At 35.7% G+C, this 22,963-nt stretch overlaps 1 protein-coding gene across 1 annotated transcript in view; it reads right to left on the bottom strand.

Annotated features, from left to right (window-relative positions):
- Positions 1-13,653, bottom strand: part of LOC149155675 (BTB/POZ domain-containing protein At3g50780-like) — a 42,906-nt gene extending 29,253 nt beyond the window's left edge. Inside the window, exon 1 of the mRNA XM_089445876.1 lies at positions 12,734-13,653. Coding sequence (XP_089302002.1) covers positions 12,734-13,522 — 789 coding nt within the window. The 5' untranslated portion in view covers positions 13,523-13,653. The remainder of the gene's footprint in view (positions 1-12,733) is intronic.
- Between the last annotated feature and the right edge of the window lie 9,310 nt (positions 13,654-22,963).

Raw genomic sequence — 22,963 nt, 5'->3', positions numbered from 1 at the left:
AACCAGGAAGTGGAGAATATTCCCACCGAGAAGGAAAGGGATGCTGATATGGAGGATATACCAGAAAACAACAAACAAATGGATGATTTGCCGAGCATGATGGAGCTCAGCAGAGACAACGAGATAACCCCAAGTGAGGCAGGAACGGAAGACCATGAACTGCAAGAGATTCTAGAGAGGGAGAATTTAGATCTTGAAAAGTTTATGGAGCAGGGAATCACCAAAGGGGTAGACTCTCTGCCAAAAGAGGAGTTTGATAGGGTTCAACAGCTCTTCCTCTGGAGAGCACAAACAAAGTGTTCTGGAGTCAAAAGAAACCATGACAGCCAGGAGAATAGGGGAGTGAAAACGATGGAGGATACATCGATGCTTTCTTCCAAAACCCCGTAGGAAAAGAGGAAGGAAAAAACAGAATGAGTTGTTGTCCGAATGTGGGAAACTTATGATTAACTTAGGTAAGATAAGGGATCTTACCAGTTACTCCTTTACAAACCTATCTTAATGAAGCTTACAACCTGGAACATTAGGGGCCTGGGAAGTAAAAGGAAACAAAGAAACCTTAGTAGTAGAATAAAGGAAGAAAAATCAGATATGGTTTTTATTCAAGAAAAAAAATGTTCGATGGACAAGATCAGAGAGATACACAACAAATGGTTAATCAAGTATGAATATCTAAAGGTTAAAGCGAATAACTCGGTGGGTGGGATCCTCACTCTATGGGATCCTTAAAAACTTGGAATCTTGGATGTTGAAGCTTCTAGGAATTATCTATCAATGGTGATTCAACCTTTGGGGAATAAGGAGATCTACATGACCACTAACGTCTATGGTCCTCAAAAACTAGAAGACAAACTAAAGCTTCTCACCTCCCTTGAGGAACTGAGGGAGAGATATCTTGATATACCTTGGATTCTAGCAGGGGATATCAACATGATCAGATCTCTTATAGAGAAAAAAGGCGAGACCAGAAAACTAGGCATGGATTCCCTTACTTTCCAGAACTTCATGAATAACATGGGGCTAGTGGACACAGAAACAGTAAATGGAATTTTTACTTGGAATAATAAGAGGGGAGGGGCTTCTCAAGTTGCCTCTAAATTAGACAGATTCATAATCTCAGAGGACCTCCTTATCACAAGCCTTGATATGTCAGCTTTAATCCTTCCCTTTGGAGGCTCGGACCACTGGCCTGTCCAGCTGGAAGCCACTTTTATGGGTACACCGAGGAACAGACCTTTTAGGTTTGAAAATATCTGGCTCTCTCACCCTGATTTCACCAACAATATTGACAAATGGTGGACGGAAGATAGGCCCGTTCAAGGCACTAAAATGTTCATGCTGCAGCAGAGACTCAAACACATCAAATCTAGGCTTAAAGATTGGAACAAACAAGAGTTTGGAAATATTTTTAAAGCCAAAAAAGAAGTTGAGCAAAAACTCCAGGAGATTAATCAGATCATCATCACAGAGGGTTTTACCGAGGAATGGAAAATTCAGGCTGACTCTCTTCAGAACGAATGGGAAGATCGGTGCATGCAAGAGGAGATTTTCTGGAGACAGAAATCGAGGGTGCAGTGGATTAGAGAAGGAGAAAGAAACACGAAGTTTTTTCATAGATCAACCTTGGATCACAGATCTCACAACAAAATTTCTAAACTTAAAGACTCTCAAGGGAAAGAGCTCGTCTCTCACAAAGATATAGAATCTATCCTAGTTCAACACTTCCTTAGCATAGTAGAGGAGCCTCTCGTTGACAGATCTCGATTCATTAACAAATTCACAAAGTTCATTCCTAAGCTTGTAACCAGGGAAGACAACCACAATCTTAACAGGCCAGTGTCTAAAGAGGAGGTCAGTGAAGTTATCAATGAGATGCAAAATGGGAAAGCCCCTGGCCCGGATGGGTTCAATGTGGATTTCTTCAAAGCTTGCTGGAAAACAGTCAAACAAGATATCCTTGAGGTTGTGGAAGACTCTAGGAGATCCAAAACTGATTTTGAAAGCTCTTAATGCCTCTTTCATAGCTTTGATTCCAAAGCAGGAAAAAGCTATGACACTGGACAGATTCAGACCCATCACCTTATGTAATGTGGTGTACAAAATTATTTCCAAAGTGATTACTAACAGACTCAAGTCTCTTCTTCTTGCTCTCGTTTCAGAGGAGCAAACTGGTTTTGTGGAAGGAAGACAGATTCTCAACAACATCATACAAGCTCACGAGGTAGTACACTCTCTTAAGAGCAATAAGCAAGCTGGTATGATCATGCAACTGGACCTAGCGAAAGCTTATGATAAGCTAAGTTGGGTGTACATCAGGGAAGTGCTAAGAGCTTATGGCTTCGACCACAACTGGATAAGATGGGTTATGGCCCTTGTATCCATGACTAGTTTCTCCATTCTGCTTAATGGCTCTCCTTCTAGAACCTTTATACCCTCTAGGGGCCTCAGACAAGGGGATCCGCTCTCCCCCTTCCTCTTTGTTCTCATGATGGAAGGACTAGGCAGAGCGATCAAAATGGCAAATGTTGAAGGAAGAATCCAGGGTCTGGAACTTACCCCGGCTGGGGCTGCCTCTACTCATCAACAATTTGTGGATGATACAATGCTACAAGGCATTCCTACGGTCAAGGAAGCCAGAGCTTTCAAACAAATCCTGAATGACTTTGCATTGGCTGTTGGTACAGAGGTAAGCCTTGATAAATCAAAGGTTTTTCTTTTTTCAATACTGACATTGCTATTCAGAGGAACCTCACCAGAATTCTTGGGTTTCAAAGGGCTCAGTTACCTTCCAAGTACCTTGGAATGCCTCTTACTGACAAACCTCTGAGTAAGGGAGTGTGGGAGCCGGTAACTAATAAACTTCAGGATAAAGTCAGGAAATGGACCTGCAGGTCTTTGAATCTAGCGGGGCGTCTTGTACTTACAAAGGTTGTCCTGCAGGCTATACCCATTTTCATGTTTTCAGCTCTTCCTGATCCCAAAGGAGTTATACAACAAATCAGGAGTATTCAACGAGATTTTCTTTGGGGAAAAGGGGAAGATAAAAAGAAGTTTGCTTTGGTAGCTTGGTACAAGCTCTGCAAGCCTAAGGACCATGGTGGTTTGGGGCTTCATGACCCTGAAATCCTCAGCAAAGTATCAGGAGCCAAACTTTGGTGGAGGTGGCTCAAGGAATCAGCAACCCCTTGGGCTAATCTTTGGAAGCAGAAATATGCAAATAATTGGCAGGAGGGGGATCATATCAAAATGTCAGGGCTCATCAAGGGCTCCCCCATTTGGAACCTTGCCTAGGAGAGTAGAGCCATTGTCCAACAGCATAGTTTCTAAGAGATCAGAGTTGGGAACCTAGCACAGTTTTGGGAGGATAACTAGTAGCAGGAACCAAATGTGTTTAGAGAAGAACTAATCGCTCTCAAAAATGACACTGACAGCGAAGGTTTACTCATGGTAAGTGACTTCTGGGATTAGGTAAGGGATAATGGTAAATGGAGACTGTGGAAGAATATTGGTTACAGTGAAGAGAGTCCTTTGAAAGCCCAGGCGGATTCCCTTGCTCTTGACTTGGAGAAGAGGAAGATTTTAGTGTCTTCCTCATCTAACCAACTGAGATGGGGTAGAAACACCGAAGACACCTTTAACCTTAAAGAAGCCAGACACAAGGTTCTAGGTTTTGATTATCCAAACCCTGACCAGGTTTGGAATGACCTTTAGAGGAACTCGCAATGGATGAAAGTCAAGTTGTTTATGAGGTTGGTTCACCAAAAGAAAATTCTCACATGGGAGAATCTTCTTGTCAGGCCAGGCAGTAACTCCATAAGGCAAAAATGATTCGTGTGTCTTATTCCATCAGGTAGGTCTTCATTATATACATGAGGGAGAGACTGTACAGTTCATCTGCCGATGACTGTTCATATTACTTATTTATCTATTTACATATATTCACCTAATCATGAGGATTAGGTGTCAACATTCCCCCCCTTAATCTGAAGGGATGTTGGTGAGTCCAAGCATCGTTCTGAATCGTTCAAGATTTTCTCTTCCAAGCGCTTTGGTGAAGATGTCTGCAATTTGCTCATTTGTGGAACAATGACAGAGATGGACTGTTTTGGCCTCAACATGATGTCGAATTAGATGATATTTAGTATTGATGTGCTTCGTTCGATCATGGAACTTTGGGTTCTTGGCCAACTTTATTGCAGAGGTATTGTCAATCATGAGTGGAGTTAATTGTACTTGTTTTACCTGCAAATCTTCAAGAATTTTCCTGAGCCACACAATTTCTTTTGTTGCTTCAGCTGTTGCCACATATTCTGCTTCTGTTGTGGAATCTGTTGGAACTGATTGTTTGTGTGATGTCCAGGAGACAGCTCCTGATCCAAGACTCATAGCATATCCTGAAGTATATACCCCAGTTTCTTTGTCTCCATCGAAGTCTGAATCAGAGTATCCAATCAAGTTGAAGTCATCCACCTGTGTATACTTGAGTCCAAAGTCTTGAGTTCCCTTCAAGTGCCTTAGAACTCTTTTTGCAATAGACCAATGTCCCTCACAAGGCTTTTGCATAAACCTGGAGAGGATTCCAACAGCAAATGAAATGTCTAGTCTAGTAGTAGTTAGGTAGTTGAGATTTCCTACAAGTTGTCTATACTTTGTTGTATCCTCAAATTCTTTTCCTTCAATAGATGTGAGCTTTAAGTTTTGTTCCATTGGAGTAGTAAGAGGATTGCATTCTATCATGCCAAACCCATTCGACAGATCTCCAATGTATTTCTTGTGAGAAAGAATTATGGACTTCGGATGTTGGGTTACTTCAATGCCAAGATAGTAATGAACATAGCCCAAATCAGTCATTTCAAAACTTTTCCCCAATTCCTTCTTTATGGATGCAATGTAGCTTTCATTGTTCCCTGTCATCAAAAGATCATCTAGATATACCATAAGATATACAATTGTTTTGCCAACTTTCTTGACAAATAAAGTTGCATCATCAAGATCATAATGTTTGAAATTGAGTTTCAAAAGATGCTCAGTTAATTTTTCATACCAGGCTCGCAGTGCTTGTTTGAGGCCATACAAGGACTTCACAAGTTTGCATACTTTATGTTCATGTCCTTTCACATCAAATCCTTCAGGCTGAGACATAAAAATATTCTCTTTTAGATCTCCATTTAAGAAAGCAATTTTTACATCCATTTGACAGACTTTCCAACTGTTCTGAGTTGCTAATGCAAAGAGTGTCCGGATGGTAGCCCATTTTGCTGTGGGGGCAAAAGTCTCCTCATAATCGACCCCTTCCTTCTGTGCAAAACCTTTTGCCACAAGCCTAGCTTTGTGCTTGTCAAGTGAGCCATCAGCTTTATACTTGTTCTTGTAGACCCACTTGCAGCCAATTGGTTTGGTTCTTAATGGAGGATCAACCAACTTCCAAGTGTCGTTCTTAATGAGGGCATCATACTCCTTTTGCATTGCTTCTTTCCATTCATCATGAGAAGCAGCTTCTTTGAAAGAAGTTGGTTCAAAATCTGTAGACAAGTTCAATTCACAATCATAAGAAACATCCATATCAACAGGTGAATTAGAGTCATCCACATCACCTCCGTTTTGCCGGTTTGAATTTCTAGTTCTTGTCTTTCCAACCTCATCAGGATGAATACTTTCAAGTGCCTTTGTTAGCCACTTTGGGGGACCTTTCTCAAATGGTCCAGGCTGCTCCGTTGATTGAGTTGGGACTGAATCAAGATTGAGTCTCCCAATTCTATCAATCACATCACTTAAAGCATCATCCATTGTTGGAGTTTCATGCAGGGGAGAGTATTCTTCAAAAGAAGATTCCACATGTTGATCTAGTATAGGAATCCCCCCTTCAAGATGTGGAATTTGATTATCAAATTCTTGAAATGATTTTGCTTTTGCGAATCTATCCAAGCGATCAAGTTGTCGCTCAACAACATTGTTAGTTTTGGATGATTCAAGAAAAATTACATCTCTAGATACAACAAACTTTTTATTTACTTCATCATAGAGGCGGTATGCTTTGGAGGTGTTTGAATACCCCAGAAAGATACACTTACGACTTCTAGCACCAAGTTTGTTTCTATGTACCTTTGGTATCAAGGCATAACAGGTGGAACCAAAGACTCTGAGATGCTTTACCGAAGGAACATGTCCATACCACATTTCATATGGAGTCTTGTTTCTTATAGCATTAGATGGACATCTATTCTTTATATATGCAGCACATAGAACAGCATCAGTCCAAAACATTATCTTTACATTTTTTAAGAAAAGCATGGATCGTACCATATTTAAGATTGTCTTATTCATTCTTTCAGCTACACCATTTTGTTGGGGATTATAAGGCACAGTTGTTTGATGTTTGATCCCATGTTGGCGAAGATAGTTTTCAAATTCATTTGATGTGTATTCTTTTCCATTATCAATGCGCATAGACCCAATATGAGATTGTGCATCATTTTCAATCCATTTATGAAAATTCTTGAATGTTTGAAAAGAATCAGATTTGTTCTTCAATAAATAAACCCAACACATTCTGGTGTAGTTATCAATAAATGTCATGATATATTTATTTCCATTTGCAGAAGGAACAGGCATTGGACCACATAAATCTGAATGAATGAGTTCAAGTTTTCTATGTGCTCTTGAATGTGAATCATGAAAACACTGTTTGCTATGCTTTCCTAGAATGCAAGCATCACATTGCTTAAGTTTCCTAGGAATTGTAGGCAAACCAGCAACACCATTTTTCTTCAACAAGTGGAGATTGTCATAGTTTAAATGTCCAAATCTAGGATGCCATAATAAACTTGATGGAAGTGTACCTTCTTCATGATAAGAATTGTATGAGAAATGTTGTGCACGAGCAGAGGTTCCTTGCAGCTTGAGAAGCCTTTCTTCTTCTATTCCCCTCATGACAAGTGAGTGGTCAGATGCTTTTCTTACCTCAAGCTTGCCATCAAACATATGAATGGAGTGACCTTGCTAGCGGATGTGGACCAAGGACAACAAGTTTCTCTTGAGTTGTGGGAGATATAGAACATGATGCAAAAGAAAGTCTGGAAGACCAGGCAGTTTAAGCCTGATTGTGCCAAGCCCTGATGGCTTGATTTTTGATTGGTCTGCAAAGTATACTGCTCCATCAACATTGTCAGTGAAATCTTCAAAAAAATCTTTTCTATGAGTCATGTGGCAGGTTGCTCCTGAATCAAGCAACCAATCATTTTTCCAAGAAGCAAGTGAAGCATTAAACAAATCTTCATTTACTCTAATGTTACATTGTGCCACAACATAGTGAGCGGATTCAGGTGCTTTACCTTTGTTTGTATCATCAGTTTTACCTTTCTGTTGGTTTCTTTTCTGCTCAATTTTTTCCCATGGTAGTTTGCATGTAGAGGCATCATGTGATCCATTTCTTTTGCAGCGAATGCAGTGCAAATCTGTCTTTTCTCCTTGAGAATGTCTACCCCCTGCCTCTGAAATATATTCCTCTTCCTCTTCGACCACCTCTTCCTCTTGTAGAATCTTGAGCATGATGCTTTTCTTTATGAGCAAGGCACACAGCCTCTTCAGAAGATTCAGGGGTTGTCTTCTTTCCAAAAGCTTTCTCTCTTTCAGCAAAATTTTTCACAAGAGAGTCAAAGGTGATATCTTTGAGATTTCCATTTGCTTGCAATGATTCAAGATAATTGGAGTAAGTAGGATAAATTGCCTTGAGAAAAGCGATAAGAGGAATATCCAATTCAACCTTAGTGGATTTGATATCATGCATTATAGACTTTACTTCAGATGCAAGAGCAAGAGGATCATTATTTTGCAGTTCAAGAGTGAAGAGTTTAATCATGAGTTGAACAACTTCAAGTGCAGAATGTGAGTCATAGAGTTCTTTCAGCTTTTGTAAGGCTTCAAAGGCAGTTGAATATGACGAAATATGGCGACTCACCTCTTCATTTACAGATGTTGTGATTAATGCATAAGCTTTGTTGTTCTTGTTTTCCCAAATGACGAGCTCTTTGTCTGAGGTAGGTTGTACAGGTTCATTGTCTCCGTCTCCGGCACATACTCCTTCCACAACTCATTGAAAATGAGGGTGTGTTTTATCATCTGGGTCCATTCAGGATAGTTCTCCTTGCCAGTGAGAACTATTCCTACCATGGATATGATTGAATGCATACTGTAACAAAAAAACTTCTGCTGCAAAATTTTACTCTTAATGGGAAAGAAAAATATAGTGTCAATACACAAAACTTTGTAAATATACAAAACTATACAGTGCATTCAACTGAACAGCGCTCTGAATTGGACAGCGTAAATACACAAAACTGTATAGGGCATTCAACTGGACAGCGCTCCAACAAAGGTACGATTGCATCTTCTCATAATCAAAAACACACTAACAACGGACAAGTCTTCTCACAATCACCAAGGGGCAGTGAGCGTGGATTGTAAGGCGCAGTTGACACTGCCGGCTAGTGCACCATGGTGCCTCCACGTAGGAGCTCGGGCCCGGCGCTAATAGTAAAACACTGCGTTGTCAAAGGTGCGGTCCCAAGATTCACCGGTGTAGTGTATTGGCAAGTCGGAGTGCTTGTATGTAATAGGTCGTGGGTTCACCCGCATGACACTCACAGCAACACTCTCAATGCACCATTGATCAATGCACCATGCACCAGGAGATATATCAACGCATGGGTTCCTCTTGGTTCAAGTGACAGGTTTAAGTTCAGACAAGCGTTCATACAATCCATGCAAATACATAACAGACCACCACCTAAGCTTGTATTCTATCCCACGTTTCCGTAGCAACACCACTTGAGAAGCACTACCACACAATGAAGCACGCAGGTGTGCTTAAATTAAATTCGCAGGCAGTTTCTGAAAATTGAAGATGAGATGAGATGGAAGGTCACAAGAATAAGATCACAGTACTTATGGCCGAGAAATGGTGGAGAAGAATGTCAAGTTTATGGAAGATCAGCCACTGCCCTCAAAAAAGAGAAAGAATGGGATGATCAATTCATCCATTGAACAAACGGAGCAGGTCATTTCGTGCTGATAACGGTTCAGGCTACTGCGTGGAGTAGGTCATTCAGGCTACACAAATAGCAATTGGGACAGACATTAGACAGGGAAAATGGCAGTATGGACAGTGCTTTTGAATGGAGAGTAGAGGAGCAAAATAGGGAGTTACAAAGGACATAAAAGCTAAAAAATGAGCTGGCTCTGATACCATGTCAGGCCAGGCAGTAACTCCATAAGGAAAAAATGATTCGTGTGTCTTATTCCATCAGGTAGGTCTTCATTATATACATGAGGGAGAGACTGTTCAATTCATCTCTCGATGACTGTTCATATTACTTATTTATCTATTTACATATATTCACCCAATCATGAGGATTAGGTGTCAACACTTCTATAAAGGGGATTTGTTGGCTCATCCAAATGTCATCTATGTGGTTTACAGGAAGAAACGATGGAGCATTTACGAAACCTTTGCCCCTTCACCTCTACCTTGTTGGATTGGGTGGGCTCAGTCTTCAGGCAAACTGATAGGGACAGACTCAACATCACCAACACGCTAAAGAATTGGAGGAAAGACTTCTCAGGTAATGAAATCATCAACAAAGCTTGGACTCTGGTTCCAGGCTTTATTATCTAGGATGTTTGGAAAGAACACAATGGTAGGATTTTCAAGAACAAAACAGGATCAACCCAGAATATCATTGTCCAAATTCTACGACAGATCAAAGATATAGTAGGAGCCCTAATGTGGAAAATTCTGAGAACCCCCCTACGGCCTAGGAGGCACGCATACTGAGGCAGTTGGGTCTACATTCTCTGGTTCCCCTAGGCACTGTTAAGGGTGTGAGCAAAACAACTACTGGTAAAGATATTTGGTAGCCTCCCCCTCATGGTTTTTTGAAAATCAATATAGACAGGGCCTCTAAGGGCAACCCAGGGATGGCTGGATTTGGAGGAGTTATAAGAGATGAGCAGGGGAGCATAAAGGATATTTTCCACAGTCATTTGGGGACTGCCACTAATAACATGGCGGAGCTCATGGCCTTAGAATAGTGCCTGGAAATCCTGAATGAGTTAAATTTACACAATGCCATCATTGAAGCTGACTCGGAGTTGGTCATTAATGCGGCCAAGAGAATGTGTAATGGAACGGCACCTGGAAAAGTGTTGAAACACTGGAGGCTCTCGCAGGTCTTTCAACGTATTCATTCCCACTTGTGAACCCTGAGAACCGTCAGTTTTGTTCATGTACGAAGAAAAGCCAATATGTTAGCTGATCATCTGGCGAATGAAGGCGTGATATGCAAGGAAAACTATATCTGGTACGACTGGGAGTCTATACCCTCTGGTAAACTGAGGGAAGATTGTCATCGACAGGCAGCCAAAGACATTGAGTACTTCCAGATCATGAATAATGGGCAGGAGGTAGACTAGCGGGAGTAGGACAGAGCGGAAGTACTGGAGCCGGGTCGAAGTGCTGCAGTAAATCCTAACTGTCGATCCTGCAGTCAATGCTCACGTCATAGTCAACTACAGGGTTGAGGAGGTGATAAACAGTGTGCTAGTTGAAGGGTCGCAGGCCATAGGATCTGATGGTCTTTGACATCGAATGGATATCGGGTTCCAACATGATCGGAGGTTAAGTCGGAGAGCGGACCTGAATTCTTTATAGATCAAGGGTTTAATCTTTATCGGATCCATAAAGCAGGTAAGTATTGTGCAAGGTTCTGAAGTGATAACTCAAGGACTGTCAAATTAAGGGGGTGTTGATCTATGGTGCAGGATCACCATGCAAATTAGTTGATCGGAGCGATTTTCAACCGTCCAATTAGAGATAAGAGCGACGGTGGATCACCATTGATCAGAGAATTTATAACCCATCTGATTGAAGGTTAGATAAACGGTGGAGACGAGGGGATAAGAATTGGGGAGGTAGAGTGACAAGAATTGAAGGAGAAGAACTACAATGAGATCAGCGTTCTGAACACTTAGGTTTATTGCCCAGGGGGCTTTTTGTGTTATATGTGGAAGGTTTTGGGTTTGTCAACCCTGTTGTTTGTTGATCATCAACGGATCTGTCTTTTTGGGCTTTGCACTTGTAAAGATGTATACCATATGTAATCTTTGTTAGGTTAATTGAAGGTTCCACTCTTACTTGACAAAAAAAAATACGGTTTATCGTCATGTAGAAGTAAGATTGAAGTAAGATTGAGTTGTTGACTTATTTTATTATTATTAATATTATTACAAAGAAATTAGTTTATCTTGATAATGAATCACACTTATTGGTTAGCTGCCAAAAATTTCTTTTATATAATTTTTACGGAAAGACTTTACTTAATTCATTATGGATAAAAAAGTTAATTTATTTTTAATTTTTATTAAATTTAATAATATAAAAAATCATTATGTTGTATAATATATATTATGAATATTTAAATATCTTTTAGTAATATATTTAATGAAAATTATTTTAATAATAAAATATTTAAAATGTTATAAAAATTATATTATAAATAAAAAATAAATTTATGAATACAAATCAAAACACTAAATTTATGACAACAACAACAAAATTTTAATTTTATTTAAAATAAATAAATAAATACAAATCAAAACACTAAATTTAGGACAACAACAAAATTATAATTTTATTCAAATTAAAAATAAATTATCTACTTTAAAGAAATAAATGATTTTTCATTTTAAAAAATAAAAATAAAAATTCTTCCCCAACTTTAAAATATATTAAAATATATATATATATATATATATATAAAAATATATTTTTTAATAAATAAATATTTTTAAATTAATAAATAAATAAATTCCTTTACCTATTCCCGTATTTTTATTTTTATTCAGATTCAAATCTGGCCACTGTAATTTATACTCTTAAATTTATTTGGAATAAATCTATTCTGTTAAAGTACTCTCAACATGGTTAAAGGTTAAATCAGTGAAAATTAACTAAAACCTTGTTACTAAAAGTGAAGATTAGCTCAAATTTTGTTACTAAAATTTCTATAATCTTAGACTGATCTGATCAATATTATGGATTATAATCTATGCTGTCTAAGTATTTCTCTGGACATGGTTGAGGCAAAGGTTAAATAAGTGCAGATTAGCTCCTATGTTTCTACAGCACAGCTAACTTAAAAAAATAAAGATTTATGTTTCTGCAGCACAACTAACTTTAAAAAGATAAAGATGTAAATAAAATAGGTCATATACTATACATTACTTTATTAGTTTTATTATTTTTTTTAAATCGTTTTAGATTATCTTAAATACAGATTTAATATTTATTTTATTATTTTTATTATTTTTTTAGATAGTTTTAGATTATTTTAAATATAAATCTAACAGAAACGAAAAAAATTCAATTTTTTCATCGTAAATATTTTTTTCAAACAGGGTATATTATTTAAATATTTTGTATAATTATTTTTTTAAGATTTTTTTAATTTTTATTTTAACGAAACAAAATTTCAATTTTGATAATAAAATAGAACTTAAGCATACTAAAAATTTGTAAATAAAATTTATTTTATTTCTAATCTCTAAATTGATCTTAATCAACAAACTAGAAGCATATTTAGCTATATACTAATCACATACTACTCTGATCATGTGCTAGCACTAAACAATTAACTTATTAGAAATTAAATCTGGGAATGGGGTTTGAAGGGCGTACCTGCAAAATCCGCAGGACTCTGTAAACACTTTCTCCCATCAACCTCCGCTTCAAATTCAAATCCCCGCCGCTGCAGCAGTACGAGTACATGAGACGCAGAGTCTCAACATACATCTCCACATCAACGCAGTCCACAATTTCGATTGAATAAGGAAGAGAATTATTGTGTTTCTGTTGATCAGAAAGCTTGGCCGCGAACAAATTGCTGCAATTAATGAGAATCTGCGTATGAAGATTCAAATTCAACGAGCATGACGATGATGTCGACAGCGACACCCTCGCATCGCTGGTCTCTGGGTCATTGAATTTATAACAACAAATGTTATTATTGTCGTTATTGCCATTTCTGGTCATCTTGATCTTGGTCTGCTCTTCGGTTTGCATCTTTGAGGGCACCGTAATTCTCAACGGCGGCCCCTCGGAATCCATTCTTGTCGGCCTACTTTCATCTTGAGGAGGTCCCAGGTTCGACTCCGGGGGCTGCACAGGTGGAGGATTTGCCTTCGGCTTCGGCTTCTGCTTTGGCTTCGAATTCTGTGAAGAGCGACGATGAAGGGATTTGATGTTATTTGTGTTGACAGAGATGGGAGAAGGGAATGGAGCGCAGCACCAGACGCCTTCAGGATCTACTGCAAGGGGCGCGTTTCGAACCTTGGTGGATGAGCTGTTATTGCTACTGCTTCGACGCTCTGTCCTTCCGGCTATTGACGGATATGCTGCTGCTTCTCTTTTCTGAAGTCTTTTAATTCGAACTCTGCGCTCGCCTTCAGAGCAAGCCGCAGCGGCCATGAATGAATGCGATGCCGGCCGAGGAAATTGACAGAAGTAAGACTTGCGTGCTTCTGTCTAATAATTCCCGTCGGTTGACGTTGAAATCATTTTGTTTGAACGACCATGAGGGATTGATTTTTGGGTGGGTTTGAATGTTTATTTGGTAAACCCCTTTTATGATTGCGATTTCAATTTTTTTATTGTTTTTGCCCTCATCATTGATTCCACTAGCTTTGTCTACCCACTTTGCTTCCCACTTTGTCATAAAATTATTGTTGTCGTGACTTTAGAACAGTTCGTTAGAGGAGATGGGGTATTTTCTAGGCTTTTCAATTTCTTTAGAGATGTGGGGATTTCAATTTCTTTTGAGTGTGTATGCTTCATCTCTTGAAATAAAAATTTAAAATTTAACCAAAAAAAAATAAAAAATTGAGCAACATAGAGACATGTGGAGCTGTGATAGTGCTCGTTGGATTTCATCTTAGCTATATAGTTATTGCCTTATGGTTTTTTCAACTTTGTTTTTTTATTTTTTTATCAACTTTTTCGCAACCTTCTATTTCAAATGTTAATGACTTCATTTGCATATTCAATCATTTGTGTTCAAAATTTTATATAGGGCTTAATGGTTAAGAGTATGTGTTTCTTCCTAAGAGGTTACAGGTTCAAAATCAAAGGGGCATAGAGTATGTATGCCTTCGTAGAGTTAGTGGAGGTGGGTCCCTTGTCCCACAAACAAGGAGGTCTCATATACCAATTTGGTGTCTGGCTTGGTCGTGACCTTAAAATTGGATAATAATAATAATATATGAAAGTCAAAAATCAAAGAAGACTCAACTTTGATCTACCTATATGCAAAATTTCATTTTCTTGTTGAAATTCAACACTTTCCATGATCTCTTACTCCATTGTATTCCTCTCCCCACCCCTTTTGCAGCAACATTAACATTGGTGATTGCTATCATAATGATTTAGCAAGGATTCACTAGAGAATCTTAATTACTATTAATCAAGCTATATATTTCAAGGACAATGACCTCATTTTCATATTCAATGGCTTTTGGCCAAAGCTCGTAAAACTCCACACATGGAAGTCAAAAATGAAAGAAGAGGTTTTGATTTAAAGCTTATGCAAAATGGTTCTTCATATAGAGTTCACTTTGCCAAAACAAACAGATCATATCTTCAAATCTAGGTCTTGGTTCTAAGTCAAGGTAAGGTTATGCATGAAGTTTTGCCTTGACCTCTTGATTGTACCATGGGTACTCTCTCCTCAACCCCAGTATGGATTAGACTCCCCAACTTCCCTCTCTAGTTTTGGGGATTCAAGTTTGTTGCAAGGCATCAACAATACCATTGATAAGTTCTCCTTTAGAGTAGTAGAAACAACAAGGAGGCATATCACCATGTACCCTTGGATTATATGAACATGGACTTAAATAAAGGCTTTCTAGTGAAGGTCAAGTTGGTGACCAAAGGCTGCACATGGACTTAAATAAAGGCTTTCTAGTGAAGGTCAATATGGTGGCTAGAGACTACACATGGACTTAAATAAAGGCTTTCTAGTGAAGGTCAAGTTGGTTGTAACATCCCCTGGTTGATTTTTCATGTAAATAAAATAAGACCAAGGTCATGGGACACATATTCCAAGCCGAATGGTGGACAAACATTATAGTGGGCATCACTTGTGGTTATTAATGCCTATGGAAACTGGCAAAGGCATTGACAAAGGCAGAGAGACAATAAATGACATTTAATTATGAAAATAAAGGAAGATAGGAGAAGAGGAAGGTGAAGAGACACAAATTTGCATGCAAGGGAAATTAGAGGAAAAATGAAAGAAAAGGGAGACATCAATGATAAAAAGGCATCAAAGAAACAATTCACAACTTTTGCTCAGCTTTTGGCTTAGCTTTTGGTACAACATTTTGACAGTTTTGAGTTGATCTCTTGTTCATTCTCTCATACTCTTACACACTTAGAGCATTTTTAGCATTCACTTGGATTTGGAGAAAGAAAGCAAAGAAAGCAAGGAAGCACAAGGAGACAGTTGGATCAACAGCTACAACAACCTTACTTCGTAGGTAACGGGTTACATGTGTGATCTCCTTCATCATATATGCATGGTATATGCATGTGGTTCCTTGGTTATGTGTGGTCATTGACATGATATTTTCCTATATTGATAGTGGTTTCATCCTTGCCTTGCCATTTCCTAGATAGCCATGGTATAGTGGGTTCTCCACTTGGTTTTTCTGATTAGTTCTCAAGTTCCCTATGGCCGTGGGTTAGAGCAAATTCTCTCGAGCACTTAAACAACTTGGGTTCCCTAGAAGTTGTGGGTTGAGTTACTAGTCCCTAGAGCCTGTGGGTTAGGACAAATTCTTTGGAGCTCTAAAACAACTTAGGTTCCCTGGAGGTTGTGGGTTGAGTTACCAGTTCTTGGAGTCATAGAAAGCTTGGGTATAGACCAATCTGATTGATGTTAATGATTTATGGATTGTATAGGTGAAATCACTATGGTTGAGGGTTGAGGTGGTTTGGCCTCTGGAAGCCCTAGTTGGTTTATTCTGGTTCAACCGTTATGATACCATATTCATGCTTAGAATATGGCATGGGGGTGATTGGATGAAAGAAAGATTTGGTTCAGCCCAATCTATGGTCGGGTGGTACATAGAAGTCCTTGACTTGGTTGGATTTTTCATATGTTAATATGTGTTATTTTCCTATTGTGATCTATGAGCACTTATACTCGTTATTATGGTGATCTTGTGGTTGATTTATCATAGTTTCTATTTCAGTTATATGCATGATTTTATGATGTGCTCTAGTTATGGCTCTTTTGATTTGATAAGTTATTCGATGGTTGATGAATACATGGACTAAGAAGTGTTCTTGCAACTACCTTGAGAGGGAATTGAGCCTTCTTGGTGATTTTCAAATGAAATTCAAAAGTTTATGATATGATATGCATTCATGACCTGTAGCTTATATGTTTACCATTTGTTTGACAAAATGTCTATCTTGCATTAGGCATGTCTAGGTCAAGATCTTGCTCAAGTTTTTATTGTTTAGCATTGTTATCATCATTGTCATGATTATGGAAAGTTACAAGAAGTTTTGGGCAGTGGTCTGGAGGCTAGCCTGAAAAAGTGGCATAGATCTTGAGACTGCATGCATTGAACTGAGGAATTTAGGTCACAATCACATGCAGGCAGGCTTATGGGTGTGGTTGGAGCCTCATAACCACATGCACAGTGTGCCAAGGGTGTAGTTTGCAGGGAAAATTTTAGGGGCTAATATTTGTAGGTGGACTAATTTTCCATGCCTTTTCCAAAAAAAAGATTCTCCAGTTTCCATTTTTTTCTAAAATGATTCGCCCAAATTTTATAGTACATCATTATTTTATCTTAAAAATCGCCAAAATATTATATCGGCTAATATAAAATCATTGGAAATCTAAATATTTCTACAAAAATATCACCCAAAAATTTATAATTTGCATATTAGGGACTAGTAATATCCACCAAGGTTTCTAAACTTTAAGCAGAACTTCCATCCTTAAAATTTTCCCTAGCAGTTGGGGTGTACACCTAGTGACAAAGAGTTCCAACTCAGGGATTGATCACCTGGGGTGGTTTGTAGGCTCCTGAGTAATTTGTAGTCTCTGAGGGATGCCAGATTACTTCCTGTTAGTAGGCCCCACTTTCATAATTGGAACTTGGAGGTCGAGTCATATCATAATGACACTTAGCTCATGTTTACTCTGGAGAGTTTGTAAATGTGAGAGGAAACGTTACATTGGTGGCAAAAGACTACACATGGACTTAATTAAATGCTTTCTACTAACAGTCAAGTTGGTGGCCAAAGCTTACACATGCACTCAACCTCTTAAGTATGAGCCAAGGAAAATTTTAAGGATGTAAATTTATTTTAGAGTTTAGAAACATTATCGAATCTTACTAGTCCTTAATATGCAAATTGTGAAATGCGAAAATTTGTTTGTTAAAATATTCAAATTTCTAATGATTTTAGATAATATGCATACAATTTTGGCTATTTTTAACATAAAATAATTTCATACTATAAATTTTGGGGAAATCATTTTTAGAAAGAATGAAGATAAACAAATCTTTTTTTGGAAAAAGCATGGAAAATTAGCCTACCTACAAATATTAGCCCCTAAAATATTCACTAGTATGAGCAAGTTGCATTCAAGTATAGACTTGATTTTGAAAGAGGACACCTAGCAACCAATTGTGCAAAGGCTTGAAAAGAATGTTGATTAAGAAGAACCCCCAAAACTTGTTAACTAAGTGGGTTAATGCCCTGAAGAAACATTGCCTCATCAATGAGGATGTATCTCCCCAAAAGGAAGAAGATAAGCAAGCTCACCATACAACCCATTAAGAATCCCTCGTAGCTTCACATCACGGAAAGAAGGGGGGTGTGGTACTCCAATCAACGCCCCCTCATTAAGAGACCCAACAAAGTCAGCGAGGGAAAGGTCCAAATAAGAAACTTCACAACAAATTTTATTGATGTCCTCTCCTCAAATTATGCCCTTGTCACTCAAACCATTTCTTGCCTATGCAAATCAAAAGGAAGAGGGAGTTGGGTAAAAATTATGGAAGAAGAAGAAAAGGAAGACATCATCTTGACAATGGCCCAAAAGAAGGAGCCATGGAGGAGACCAATTGCATGAGCTCATGACACCCCTCTAGGGACAACAAGGACACTAGGTAGAAGTGACTAAAAAAGAAAATCCCAAACCTAGACCAACAATGTCAATGTACATGACTAGACACTAACACAAAACTTTATTCTAGTATGTATTGATTTAGAGATTTATTTGGTGATCAAATTATTACAATTTACTCATATGACTTTGTAAAACAAAGAAATCCATGTTAGAAAATAACCCCATATAATAACAGTTCTCTTACCTAATATTACCCCATTAAAATAGAAAAGGCTTTCATTTAGTTAAACTCCTTCTTATCATCCAAAATTATGTCTATTCTTTATATAAATAAAATCCAAAATTATGTCTATTCTTTATATAAATAAAATTGCATATATTTTAGATTTTTTAATTAATTAAATTATATATATATTAATTAAATTCATAACCATTTATTTAAACAAAAATTAAAACTATAAAATAAAGTAAACAAATAAAATGTAATATTTATCATAAAATGCGCCACAATATTTTTTTGCATGGAGGAATCTTCAAATATGGGATATTTTCCTTGCAATGCAATGCAACGCCTGCTTTTTCAATGTGTTCAAAGGTTTGAAAGGCTTAAATAAAAGAAACTATATAAAAGAAATATTTATCATATTTACTTTATATTCATTTACTAACCCTTTTGGGACTTTGGTTTCGTATGGAATGTACGTTGGACCAGTGGACAATTTCGGTTGAAGTGAAGTAAAGTAGGAAAAGTTGTTAATGAATTATAGTTTTTTAATTAAAATTCAGGAAACTGTACTTTCGTTTGGTTTGAGCAGTGAAATGATATTGACTTTGCATAGCGAAAATAGTGAAACCATGTGTTGACAGTATGTATTAGGGGAGTGTAGGGCCTTTGACACCTTTAGATTGACTTGTGACATTTATAATATGTATTTTTATAAATAATTCATAAATGTTTAAAATTAGATATTATTTTTTTATTTTTATTTTTAAATTGAAGATTGAGTTTAAAAATGGAATATTATCTTTTATTTTATTTTATTTTATTTTTTAAGTTAATTTTTAAGCAAAAATTTTTTGTAAAAATTACATAAGAGAATTTTTTGGCCAAGGTGTTTCGAACCAACAAGTGTGGTTCATCATGAGAACCAGATGATAAACCACACTTGTTGGTTCGAAACGCGTTGGCCAAAAAATTCTCTTATGTGATTTCTACTAAAAGACTTTGCTTAATTCATTATGGATCATAGAAACTTGAATACAAAAGTTAAATTTTATTGAGAAAATTGTTATAAAATAGATGGAATTATAACTATGGCTAGTGTTTTTTATATCTATTTCTTTGTATTGTTTCTAGGTATTTTTAGTCTATTTTTATATATATTTCTTTACATTGTTTTTAGGTATTTTTAGTCTATTGTATCAAATACACTTGCTATTTATTTCAGGTTACCTAAAACATGTGTTAATGATATTAAGCAATTAATTTTTCTTGATCTCTAAATACGTATAGGATTTTATCTTCGCATGTAATGATTTATGGGTATGATTCACTATTTTTTTTTTTAATTCTAATGATGTCATTTTGAAATGGTTTTCATTCTATGAGGCCAAAGTTCTTTGGCCAATGTTCCCATAAATAAAGCATGACAATAATTTTTAGGAAAATTCTTATTGGATTTGGAAAAGAATTTCTACTTAACTTGCATTTTTAATTAGTGAATATAGCTCAGACTCATAACTTTATAACTTTTACTCACAAGAATGAGATCTTAACATCAAAATAAAACATACAATAAATATCAAGATAGATATCTATAAATGACACTTACACCAAACCATGTTAAGAGAATGTTGATTACAACTCAAATAACGTAGACTCTACCAAATTAATGTACAAAACTTTGTTATTTTAGAAAAAAATTCTAATCTATCGTAAATAAACTATCATTATCTTTGTGAATAAAAATATACAAAGGATCAAATAATTAGTCATTTGTGAATTATAATAGACAAAAATTCGTTAATAAAAAAAAAAAAAAAATTTGCACATTCAAAAAAGAAAAAAAAATATTTCTAAAAACAATACTTAATCTCAATTTATGAATAATGTTCTTAATAAAATTATTAATTTAAATTAATATCAATAATTTAAAATTTTGAATAAAATACTTATTTTCATCAAATTAATTAAATATTCAATCATATTAATTATTAATTAAACTAATTCCTTAAACCATAATACAAGTTATTTAATTTATATATATATGAGTTTAATCCATGGTTATCATCCTATGTAATTTTAATTATACTTTATATTAAGTATATATTTAATAAAATTAATTATAAATTTATATAGATTTAATTATTTTCCATATAATTACCCAATTAAAATAAATAAATAGTATAATTCATTAACAAATTGATTTGTACTGTACCGACAATGTTATATGCTCTGTTATTCATCAAAACCCCACATGAAGAGTTGTTCCCCTGGTGACAGAACCATTATACCAAAGCATCATAATGCCATTGACCTTTCCATGGTGGTGAACCGGATTTGTAATCATTAGATGTGATATCCTCAAATAAAAGGACATAATAATTAAAAGGATTAATTAAAATATTACTTAGGTATGGCTTTACTGTCTATACAAATTTAAAAATCACATAAGTAATGAAAAGCCAAAAGAATAAGGTGAGGCTTTTTAAATAAATATTCTAGAATTTGGTACAAGATTGAAAATAGCATGGGTCTCTTGAATTAAAATTGTTGATGAAAGTTTAGTTGGTTGGTTGAAAAAGTGGGGTGCTTTTATTTTTCTATTAAAACTTAGTGGGTTTTTTTTTTTTAATAGTTTAATGTAATTGAAATTAAGTGTAAAGACAATTGGGTTGGGGTAAGGGTAGTTATGTAGTCTTCTATGGTAGAGATGTAATGCAATATAATGTAAATATTTTAACTTTGTCAAAATAAAATAATCTTATAAAACTAAGTAATAATAGAAATAAAAATAATTGATGGTATTGAGAATCCATGGTATTTATGTGGAATATAGCCTATTTAAAGGGGGAAATTAAGTCAGCTTAGATCCATCTTAATTCGGATCTACCAAGTGGGAGGATCAAATCCTTAATTCTGGATTCACTAAGTCTAAGATCAAATCCTTTGAGATGCAAACATCTTTTAGAATGAAAAGAGATTTAATCTCTCTCCACACTTGGTAGATCTGGAATTAAAATACATCTAAGCTAATTTTAATAAACTATATATTTTTAATCATTTAATTAATGTATATATTCTTTAATATGCAAAAGTATTAATTCATTGTAATATTTTATTTATTTATGTTGATTAAAGATAAATAGGTAAATAGAAAATTTTAAATATTAAAGGTAAAGAAAATAAATAAAAATATAAAAGAAAGAAAAAATATAAAATAGGGAAAAAGTAATTATAACATATGAGTCATGCATATTTTTGGTTTGCTTAAAATTTTTCATATATAATTTAAAAACTTTGTATATATATATATATATATATATATATATATATAATTTAAAAAAAAAGAAGAGAAAGAAAAAAATAAGAAATTTAAAAATAAGGAAAGAATTAACAAAAGGCTTGCATATATTTTCATGGTGACACACAAAGCTCTCTATGTAAACTTTTAAGTTTCAAGACATGAAAAAATAAAAGAAGGGGAAAAGTATTTAACTTTATGAAACAAAAGAAAAAAATTGGGTTGGAATATACATAGCATTTATATTTTATCAAATTAAATATTTGTAATAAAGATTGATAGTGATTTTTCCTAACAAGATACCTAGAATTTATATTTTATCAAATTAAATATTTGTAATAAAGGTTGATAGTGATTTTTCCTAATAAACTATTTAGTGATTTGAAAAGAAAGGAATGAAATCTTACTAGTTGATTGAGAAAAATCAAGCAAATTGAGTTAAAATTTAAGGTAGAATTTATTAAGAGCTTATGATATCTCATGAATTTATCAATAATGATTGTGGAGATGATATAATGGTTGAATGAAGTATTTGTTAGGGAGAGGACAACAAAGGAGATATGGAGATTCCTTATGCCCGTTCTGCCATTTTGAAGTTACAGGGTTTAGGGGATAGATAACAGGGGCTTGTATAAAATAATCAACGCCCATACTTCCTAGTGCAATGTCACCTAGTAATTGTTCTACTCAGATTCAACCAACACTTAAAGAATTAACAATATAATGAAATAAATTAACAAACATATTTATGGTTAAATAATAATTAAAAAGGCTTGAGTGCATGAATACCTGAATGAGCTCCTCTTGGTTTCAAGAATAATTTATTGGAGCAGTCTAATCTTTGAGCAAACCTCCCTCGATTTGACGAAGGAGCAATGAAGTCAAACTCAACATTGACTTTGTTGTTGCTCTATTGGATCAAGAGACGTTTGCTACAAAATTATTCGAATCCTAATTTATTCACTACTAAATAGGGCCAACCACGTGAAGGTGGAAGCTCTTATAGCTCCTCCCCCCCCCCTCTTCACATCAATCTCAATTCCCCAGTACCCAATCTATCTACTAGAAAATAGTTGAAAGAAACACATTAAGGTTCATGCATAAACACTAGCAAAATAAAAAATTCATAAAGAAATATATGTGGTTTTGTACATAAATAAACATATAGCAATCATTCATGAACATATAACAGTCATTCATTCATTCATTAATCATAGCCACAAAATACTTCAT

This window comes from Pinus tabuliformis, chromosome 9, assembly GCF_031772625.1.
Source record: "Pinus tabuliformis cultivar Carrire ecotype Pingquan chromosome 9, CPIR1, whole genome shotgun sequence".
NCBI classification, from domain to species: Eukaryota; Viridiplantae; Streptophyta; class Pinopsida; order Pinales; family Pinaceae; genus Pinus; species Pinus tabuliformis.
Note: the sequence above shows the minus strand (reverse complement) of the source record. Positions and strands in the feature narration are given on the sequence as shown.